The sequence below is a fragment of the Melanaphis sacchari genome, unplaced genomic scaffold, assembly GCF_002803265.2.
Source record: "Melanaphis sacchari strain LSU unplaced genomic scaffold, SCAv2.0 Contig0_pilon_pilon, whole genome shotgun sequence".
NCBI lineage: Eukaryota > Metazoa > Arthropoda > Insecta > Hemiptera > Aphididae > Melanaphis > Melanaphis sacchari.
The window spans coordinates 4,620,538-4,632,092 of NW_020270366.1; the positions used below are offsets into that span (position 1 = coordinate 4,620,538).

Consider the following 11,555-nt stretch of genomic DNA (forward strand, 5'->3'; position numbering starts at 1 on the left):
TGATAGGTATAAACATTTCTCGACGCCCGACAACGGCTGATATTTTCTTAGTTGTCGCCGAAGAGGTTTCTTTTTCGATACGTGTGCGCGTCTATTTATGTTTAAAAAAAAATACGCACAAATATATATTATAATACATACAACACAATAAAACACGTATTACAATAACAAGAAGCGACCCGTCCGTCCATATATAATAAGTGTATGTATAATAAACATGCCACCATTGTCCACGGGTTGTTTTTTCCCTCTTGCGCCGCAGCTCCACCGATTAAATACAACGACCATTATTATTATTATTATTATTCATCCTGGATACTCGTTTTTTCCCCCTTTTTTTTTTTTTTTTTACACACATGCATGTATCTTTTTATCCGCGTCTACTAAATAATACGTGTACACATGTGTGTGCCGCCATCATAACGATAAACCGGATCGACCCGAAGACTTGCGTGCGGTCTCACCAAGCGATGTCACGAAACGGGTTATTATACTTATGATAATATATGCGTTTCCTTTTGCCTCCTCCCCTCGGTTCACCACCATCAGTAAAAAACGGCTGTATGAATAACGACATCCGTGATCAGGTGGGAAATGTGGAAATCCAAAGAAAATCAATATCACCGTAACGGAATCAATCATCAAAATATTAGCAATTCATTGTAATTCATATGGGATTTTTCTTTTTTTTATTACATAAAAGTTAACAAGATTTTAAGATTAACTAAAGCGAACATAAAATTATAATGTAAAAATACTATTCAGAAAACTTAGAAACCGTTAATAATAATTAAATTAATATATTATACATATTAATTATATAATGTATTGTGTAAATTTGTGAACAGGTTTAAAAAAAAAACGTACTTACAATTAATTATTAATTAATATAGTACATTTCTAACAGTATTAATAGTTTTAGCTTTGCATACACAGCAAACATTTTCATGTTTCATCCCATGAAATATTATTGTTTATTTTTATTATTTTAAATTAAATGTAATTGCTCTAAAAATATTGAATCGAACTTACGGTCAACTTTGGTATGGACAATATTAAATAATATTATATTGCATATAGCGTAGCTAGTTATTTTAAAAATACTGGGAAATTTTTAGACTAATTGGTCCTAAATTTAAACATTCTGCGGCACTCCACAACGATGTCGTCAATGCGTTTGGCTGGACGATTTTCCGAATATCCCTCGACCGAGATGAAAATATACTATTCACTGATAATTTTATCAACTGCAGATAGCGGAATAACAAGAGTCCCATAGTTATGTCTATTTAACAATCAGAACTAAAGTCGTTGGGCGATAATATTTACGTATCTTCTATATTTAAACACGTACGATAATGAGGTACAGTATCGGAATGAGAAGTAAGAATCATCGTTAGACTCAATCATCACGGTCACGGTCGAAAGAATAGCGACGAAAATCAGCGTTATTACCCCGAATTGGCCCGAATGCCAATATAACCTGTCGATTTTCCGGCCATTTTTACGAGGCCAACACAACGATAAACCGGCGGCAGTACACCACATAATATTATAACATTTATAACTCTACACGTTGATTATGGCCAATAGGTATTGCAGAGTGAGTTGGTTCAATTTAGTTAATTTATAGTGGCTGCTCACTCACTCTCTCAAGAATTGTCGATTCTTATCGTTATTGGTTATGATTATACAGAGGACATAATAATAAATAATAATTACAAATGTCACGGAACTACTTAAAAAGCGACCGTAATACTTTACAGCTTACACCATAGCAGCGCCGTAATAGGGTTGTGCTCGGAGATTACTCATCATCCTACCCATACTCAGTCATCCGCCCTTCGAACGTCACCACGTCACTTTTTTGGTTAGGCTGCCCCATAGTCGAAGCTGCTGCTGTTGAATGTTTTTTACACGTCCATTATTATAATTGTTCAACGAATAAACAATTATAATATTATATTTGTATTTTATTACTATTGTTTGGTATTATAACCTCGACGCCTTTATTCGTAGTAGCTACCACTGCGCCTTTTGAAACTACTACTACTCATACACCGCAATAAAAACGAATCGCAACGATACCAAAAATAACGCCACCATTTAATAAATTATGCATGCATATTATAAAACGTACAGGTTCGCACGAGTCTCCCTAAATCCTATCACAAGAAGGTTTTTATTTATTTTCAGTTCAGTTTTTAATTTTACAAGTTGACGACTCATATGACATTTTTTATTTTTTTATTAGACCTAGGCACTTCAATTACAGTAATATAATTGTAAATATAAAAAAAAAAAAATCAAAAATATGATTAACGATTAACATGCAATTAAAATTTATCGTGTAGTATTTATCGTGTAATATTTTAGGTGAAAAAAACACACAGGTAATATTATAATATTTCATTCGAGATCGAAAAAAAGGAAACTTCAATAATCGAGCTGTTACTTTTGTATATACGACATTTCAGCACAGAGCAAGCTAGTTGGATGCTGGTTTTCTTATAATATATTACAAGCTTATGACTATTCCAACACGTCGTTAATGTATTAAAAATAATTTTGAGGGAATAATTAAAATTTAAAAGACTACTGTGTATATGAAAAAAATCCAATTTTACCAGTTAATATAATTAATACGCATTACCCCGACAGAAACTGTCGTCGATACGCGCATATAAAATAAAATATACACAATATTATACACCGCGGTGACCTTGAGACGTGTAATATTGGCGTGCGTGAAGTAAATTAATTTACAAACATTATCGATGACAATATTATTGTCTTCTTAAATTACGACTTGTGCATGATATCGGTACCTAGTTGCTACAACTGAAATAACGAACAGTCGCCACTACACTGAGACTATTGTTTTTAATGTATTACTGACGAACAATAAAAAAATCATGAACATTCGTCGTCAAGACATTGTTGTGTTCGTCTGCGGGCTATGCCAGCCACGAGAGAGGAAACGACGAGTCTATTAAAATAATAGATACATAATACCTCTACCATTTTCATTGCAGCCAGCAAACGTTTTCTTAAATAATATTATGCTGTTTGATATTACGGATATAATATTACAATAGGGTAAGCACTAAGCATAAATATTCTAAAATTCCGTCGTTTCTAAATCATTGTTCCGTTTTGGGTGAAACCACGTATAAATAATAAGTGACAGGAGCGATAGCAAGTCGGTATAGCTTTCGAATAAAAATAATAAATTATCTAGGATTAAAAAAACCAAAATGCGTTTACTTCCGAGAACAAATGGTCGCGACAACGTCGTTTTCTCTTCAGTCCGTCAAAAATGGGAAAAAAATCCTATCTGAATGCGACGAATGACAATGACGATATATTAACGTCGTAAACACATATAGTGGCCACTACAAAATATTATACTATTATTTTAAGAGGCGTAGAAGAACACAGTGTCCTGCAGCGTCGGCGACGATCGTGATGTGTATAAAATACTACATTTCCAAACGGAAACGTTTACAGTTCGCATATCGCACACGGCTATTATAATAACAATAATAGTATGTTATATACAATAATGGGTTAGGCGGCAGTGTAAATTAATACATTTATTGATATTTTATTCATTCAAAACCGACGGCGCGAGCACCTATACTATTATACCTATACCGACATCATTACTACTAAACGTTTCGATGGAATAGGACGCGTCCCACGCGCGTTGACAAGGCGCGTTATGGCGACACGCGGACTTCATATAATATGCTTATCATGACGTACCTATGCGGTAAAATTATAAAATATCCCTACGAGCGAAAAGTGTACGTATAATATAGTGTACCTACATTACGGTATGCTAATGAGCACATGGTGTAAATAGATCCAAACCCACCACCACTCCCTCCCCATTTTCGATCAGGACGATAGATCGTCGCGCCATGGACACTACAGCAATCGCGATTTGCATAAAACTCGGACGAAGAGGATTAAACACGTAGGGTTTTTTTTCACGCGATATGAATAGGATTTTCGTCGTTTCTTCGCATTACACCATCACGGACGCGCGCCCACAGTCCGTTTCTTCATTTATTCTTTTAACTCGCATTTATTATATTATTCATTCGCTCGTATTATCATTACGATATATTATATACCTACGTTCCGGGCGTCGCCATTGGTAAATACCTCCGCCACCACCGGTGTACGTCGTAGGCATGCATCATATAATATGATATGATGTGTACACGTGCAGGTAAGCTACGAATTATTAAAATAATATTTTATATTATTATAATGGCGGGGAGCCAGAGATATACCTGGAAAAGGGTGAAATTATCTCACGCCGACAAAAAAGGGTAATGAAGAGTCAACCAACCCCGTCCGTACGACGGTAGGCCGTACAATACACAAACGACGTGCAAGCCACACCATACGTACACGACGATAAATCATAATTTATACCACTCGATGTGCGACGGAGAAGTAATAATGAGAAAAAGAGAGTAGAGGGAAGGAGAGTGATATATACTTATATACATAAATAATATACCGCGCTGTTATAACGTTTATTGTTGTCCAATAAAAACCTATTAACTGGCCAGCTCGCGAGTGTATGCCCATAAAATACTTAATGTAGCCCGTATACAACGACTTTGATGCGGCTGTGTGCACGTGTTACGCGCAGAGGTAACTTTTCAAGTAGGTACCTCAAAACTATATAATTACAAAATTGTATATTCATACAAAGTATACAAACGAAAGAAAACCGCGTCGATACGACGGTGAAAATACACGAATACCACAATATAGATAAACATTTTTTTGGAACTTCTTATAGCTCACAAATGGCGGCAAAAAGGGAAAATACATATGGTGTATTATAAAATTTTTAGAGAAAATAAAATCGTTTTATTGACTTATATACGTTTAAAGACAATAATAATATAGCTAGTAGTTAGTACGTGTAAACTTAGATAAACAAATAAATAATATGTTTGGTACTCACCACAAACAACTCTGTCGAACGGACTCATCCAATCTGAAACAAAAAAATAAATAAATAAAACATTTTTAAGTCATATTACGGACATAATATCGTGATATCATGTGTACATACTACATACATATAACGTTATTACATCATACACGCGTTTGTTGGGAAGAGCTCGATATACTTAAAGGTTTTTTCCTAAAAATATAGGTAAACTACAGTTTACAACGATTTATATCCCAATAAAAAAAACGTAGATATTCGTTTATACAATAATTTCACATTAAAAATCAAAATCGCGCGAACGACATGAAAAAGCTTTTGAGAGTATTATCATTGATTATTCTGTCGAATCAGCTGCGTCGTGTTAATCAATACATATATAAATTTGGTTTTATCGCATCAGTATAATTGACAGTTTTTTTCTATTTATTTATTTTTAATTGACAATCAGTTTTGTGTGTTTGTGACCGCGGCGCTAACGCAGAGCATGAAAATTTAAATATTATTTATACATTTTTAATATGCTAATTATTGTGTGGATTTTATTGATCATCAAACTAGTCGGAATTGTCCGCACTACAAATGAAGTATTGATTACTCAGTTAGTAAACAACATAGTACGTCATAATAATTGTGACCTTTGGGACTTTCTACATATTTTCACTCAACAAAAATCTGAACAACAATCTATCATACACCGAGTATAGTGAATAATATAACTATTATAACCATTGAATCAATTAAAACTAATACCTATCTATGGAAAATTTTAGAAATTGTTCTGAACGGTAAAGAGCGACCGATTGTTTTTAAATCACTACCGTACATTACAAGTAATTTTTAGTAATTTAGTATTTTCAAAAAAAAATATCGCCAATACCAGCGAGTTAGTTAAAAATATAAATCATTATTGTAGTGTATGCAATCAGTATATCGTATACTAGGTCTGGCGCCCTGGTGCAAGTGGAAATGCGAGTACGGCCATGCTTTGCAAAGAACTCGGCAAAGAGTGATGAGGCGAGCGATAGAGGGTGAGAGAACCCTCTGTAAAAGTATTTGCCCACGAGGGTAGCTGTTCCCCAACTATACACCATTACAAGTTTCAACGGTTCTAGGTATAATTATATTGTATCTGGTCAGTGTACCCTTTCGGATACTTCTAAACAGTATGTAAGTTAATAAGTATTCGGGAAATTGGGCTGACCGTTAGTACTTTTTTCTAAAACCGACAGCCACTGTATCCATCAGTACGACAATGTATACGACGATTTCAAAAGGCGTTAAAAAGCTCAATAGACGGCAATATTAAATCATTTTCTTTTTTATATTTAATGCGAAAATTCAGTATGTACATAAACCGGTTTTAGCGGCTCGATGATCTTCTCAGAGGTATCATATTATAAGCGATGGGCCGTACCCGCCCGCCTACTAGTACCAGCTCGTAGTCTATTGTTCAATAATTATGCAAATGGCCGTTCGTCGACAAACTAGCGTGCGAGTGAATAAAAATATAATTTTTTTTAAATATTCGTGGGGCCTTGTACGCGCAAAAAATATTTTTAAACAAACGATTATTAACGTTTAAAACATACACCAGTTGAGAATTAGTACATAGATATACTTATGATATTTGTGTGGCTATTTACTGATGTAAATTATCACAGGAAATTATATGATTATTCATTGATTAATATTAAGACCATACTAAATTAAAGCGATTGTAATGGATTTAAGCAACGATAATTATACAGTAGTCATCAGAGATGAGTAACTAATTACTAATTAGTTATTCTAAAGATTGCAACAAGGGCAAACTAAACCTGTATAAATCCACATGACGCGCTAATTCCCCCTCCTGAACACTGGTCAACCACCCAAAGATAAATTCATAATTTATTGCTCATTAGTTTAGATAACACTTTATTTTTAAAATTGAACAACTAACGTAGGTATATTTTAAAATATCTACCGTTTAGTATATTTACTTCATTATTACTATATGAACATCAAAGCACAAAATTCGCAAAATTGTAAAATCAATTTAAACAGATATAATTAAATTACGTATACCTATAATGGTATCATTGACAATTTAAGATATAATATCTATATGAAAATGAATTCTCAGTACACAACTTTCAAAATGAATTGTATAGTCGATTTATAGATAGTATTACCAATTTAATTTCTATGTTGGTTATTTATTATAAATTCGTGAAAGTCCTATAATACACCATTTTCATTACGTTCTGCTTATTTTTTCTATATTTTTATCCAAATTAACAGATTTTGTCAGATCAGTATCAAAATGGACGTTTAATTTCATATTAAGTATTTGGATACTCAGTCGGCTGTCACTATTTTATATTTCTCTCGATATTATCATTAATATGTTTATAATTGTAACTATAACTACACTGTATACAGTAGTTTCTCATTTATAAATATTTTTTTTAGCTTTAATTTAGATATTATAATATTAATATACTATTATTTATTATTTGATTAGAATAATTAAAATTTTAATAAACGCCTGCACAGATGAATGTAAAGCATATCATTGTTCTAATAAATTGTAATTATTAGTAGGAACTTAACATACCCAATCGCCAAAATTAAATAAAAATTTGGTATAATTAAAAAAATCATTGATTTTTATACTAAATCTATCAGCGTCGCTTGAAGTAAATTCTCTATTCTTAAACGAAAAGTTAATATAAAAATATTAAGACTATTATAATGTCTATAATTATAATTTTACAATAGATTAGGTTTAATAGTTAATTACTGATTAAACGATATTCACAGTAATCCAAATGTTTTTAATTTAATTGATCACAAAACAGGAGTTCATGTGAACATGTGGTATTTTTGTTTAGAATATTTATATATGTATTATATTTAAACCTTATTTAACCGTTTGTCAGATAATTTTAGGAATTATAGTTATTAATTGTAAATAATATTATGTTTTAAGTGGTTAATATTTTATAATTTCAACAAAAAAAAGTAGCAAACTTTTGAAAATATAAAAGAATATAAAATATGACCTAATACTATTAAAAAATATATTATTTTAACATTCTAGTCAATTAATTTAAATATGTAATGAAATAATAGTCTAATAAAATAATATACGAGTTAGTGTGGGTAGTAGTAAGTAATAGGCGGTTTGTATTAGAATGAGATGCGGGTGCGTGCGTAATGGATAGTATTAGATTTAGGCAATAATAAATTGGTTGAATTCCAAAAAAATATGCATATCATTCAAGTATATTATTTATATAATGCCATCAACACATTCACACGACTTATTGGCACTAGTTGAATTTAATATATTTGCAAATTTTTTTGACAAGTGTCGACTAAATGTTAGATATAAAGATTAATTTAATTTTTTTCGTGTTTACTGTATAAATGTATAATCAATTTTTTGTTAGAATAGGTTACTCAGCTATAAGTCATACAGTTTTGTACAAAATGCAAACTTTAAATACCTTTTTATATTTACTGCAAATAAAAACAATTAAACATATTTTAAACACTTTTATTGTCTTAGTAATGATAAATAAATAATTTGTTTGTAAGTGTATAATTTAGTAAAATATATATACATTATACTATAACTAATATTTAATTTATATTAGTATAAATTATAACTGTAATTGCTGTACACATAATTAAGTTTGTATGTTTACTGCTTATTTACATATAATTTATAGGATAATTAAATTTTAATGGTCTTTACTTTATGATGGTGACATTAATATATTTAAATAATATTATTTGGTGGCATAAATATATTAAATTGTTCATTTAATATCATTTCCGTAGTTTAAATAATAAATTAACTACCTAATGTAATTTTATCAAAATATGAAACGTTACGTCCAATCAGAAAACATTTATGAATAAAATAAAGGATATGTTTATTAAAACAGTTAGGCGCTTATTAAATTATACAAGTATCTATTATAACACATTATACAAAATTAAGACTATTACTAAACAAGCATGTGTTCTATTTAACCTAGTTTTATAAATATAAACACATATTTGAACTACCAACTTGAAGACTACGTATAATAAAATAAAGAAAAATTAATTCCTATCAACAAAGGTATAGACTTATTTTTACGTTTTTATTGTTGTATTAAATTATATTATTTTATGTATAGATACACTTTTAATATTGATATTTGATTTAGGCAATGTATTAGTTTACCTACCACAGTATCACACAAGTTAAAACATAATTTTAGTTAGTTACGAGCGTATACATGATGTAATTATATGGAACATTTAAAACAATTTAAACATTATAAATTAAAAAGTAATTGGAATATCAAACTATACAATAATATATTTCATTACCGTAAATCTAAATAATTAGGCGAGAATAATGGTAAAGCAGATTAAACAAGAAATTCGCGATGTCAACGATCTGCCAACGCGTTACGGATTCGTTGAAAAGTCATTAAAAGCAGCGAGTTCGGAATCGTAAAAATATACGCGACAGAACGAAAAACCTATTTTTTATGCTCTAGCAAATTAAAATACCCTGATCAGGTATACAGTACGATATATTCATTATTGTATACAATATTACATAACCTACGTTACCGTCTCCATACCGTGGTATGGCGTACATATTTCGGGATTTTAGCATAATATCAGAAATTACGAACGGGGTCGGAGGAGTGTTTAAACACAATAATCTACAGCAGAACGGCATAATATGACCCAACAGCAATTCTGCGCGCTCAACAGGTTTTCTACGGCGACAAACGATGTACGACACGAGACACAATTTAGGCGAATAACAGCAAAGTCGCGCTTACCTGTAATGGACATCCACGGATACCGAGGTATGTCGGGCATGGGTTGCGGTCCGGGGGCGCCGGGCTGTCCGCCGCACGCGGTGTTGAGGGGGTCGGCGGCCACGGCGGACGCGGCGGCCGCCTGGTGATAGAACTGAGCGGCCGCGGCCATGGACGACACGGCTCCGGTGCCGCCGGCGCCGTTCTGGTTGTGGTGATGGTGCAGAGCGGCGTAGCTGTTGACCATCGTGTCGGCCGCAGACACGCCGCCGACGCTCACGCCGCCGACGCCACCGCCGTACCGGCACGACGACGACGTCTTGTCCGCGGCGTCCTGGACGGCGGCGGCCAGGGCGGCCGAGCCCGGCGACGTGAACGCCATGGAACCGGCCCCCGAGCCGAACTGCTGTTGGTGATGGTGGACGGCGTACGCGGGGTACATGCGGCCGGCGGCCGGCGAGACCAGCGACGACGTGGACGGCGGCGAGCCGCCCGCGCTGCTCGACGACGAGTTGTTGGGCGTCAAGCTGTAGTTGACGGCCGAAGAGTCAAGCCCGCCGCCGGACGTGATCACGGGGTTCAAGAGCTGATGGTGGTACTGTTGATGGTACTTGGGCAACATGCTGTCGATGATGAACTTTGAACTCATGACGGGCGCGAAAGTTGCGACCGGAGACAGGGTTATTACACAGCGGTGCGATTATTGGCCGCACGTCCGTATAGTGTTTATGTGGTGTTGCACGGTCTTACAATAGGTACACGTCCTTATTTTGTGGTCGCCAGAAATATTATGGATGAGTGCGAGAGTCCGTCAACGCCACCGCATTATGCTGTCGTATGCCGATGCGGATTGTATATCGTCGTCGTTAAACGTTAACGCACGGCGTTTAAAAAAATTTTAAAAAATTGTCGATGTATTTTTAATTGTATATATATATATATATTATATATATATTTACATATACACGTATATATTCAAAACCCGAAAATATTGCGGACGATCGTACGGACACTGAACGGCACTGCACGACCGACACGGGAATGCGTGTGGATTAAAACCGCGGATTGACGACGAGAGTAAATAAAAAAAAAATTAAACCAACGGGAAGATAATATTAAAACAATATTTTCAAACCGCGTGTTAAAGCAGCGGAAAAATAAAAAGAACCCGCGCAGCGGCGGCGGCGACGCGATCACTGACGACGGCGGCGGCCTTTGGCGATATAATATTATATGGCGGAGCGGGTAATTTCCCGAACGTTGAGCACTTGTTTGTGAGATCGTTTATGACCCGGGCGGCGCGCGGAGGGTATTGGCGTGGCCCAGTCGACCGTCGTCGTCTCGTCGCAGTCGTCGTCCGCGTTGCAGTCGTCGCGTTACCTCTCTCTGGACGCGCGCGCACACATTCTCTCGCACACACACACGCGCGCGCACACGACCACACGGCAATACTTACACGGGCGCGCGCGCGCGAACCGGCGTGCACACGCGCATCGGCGGCGGCGGCCGTGGTGGCCGGCTCTAGAAACGGGTCGGGCACGGCGCGCGGGCCGGTGGCGTCGCCCCCCGTCCACGTCGCCCGGTACTTGTTCCCTCCGTCACGACAGCCAATCGACGACCGCGCAGGTCTCGTGTGTGCCGCCGTCAAATGCGCACTCTCGCGGCATACGACCGATCTCGTTTCTTATTTCGTTTTCTTCTGGCCCGCGCGCACGCGAGTCTATGATCGTAATAATAATAAATAATATTAACAC

At 35.3% G+C, this 11,555-nt stretch overlaps 1 protein-coding gene across 1 annotated transcript in view; it reads right to left on the bottom strand.

The window, feature by feature from the left end:
- Positions 1–10,953, bottom strand: part of LOC112596357 (homeobox protein abdominal-A homolog) — a 31,920-nt gene extending 20,967 nt beyond the window's left edge. Inside the window, exons 1-2 of the mRNA XM_025342037.1 lie at positions 9,823–10,953; positions 4,994–5,026 (exon numbers count right to left, since the gene is read on the bottom strand). Of these exons, the coding sequence (XP_025197822.1) occupies positions 4,994–5,026; positions 9,823–10,450 (661 nt within the window). The 5' untranslated portion in view covers positions 10,451–10,953. The remainder of the gene's footprint in view (positions 1–4,993; positions 5,027–9,822) is intronic.
- Positions 10,954–11,555: the final 602 nt, after the last annotated feature.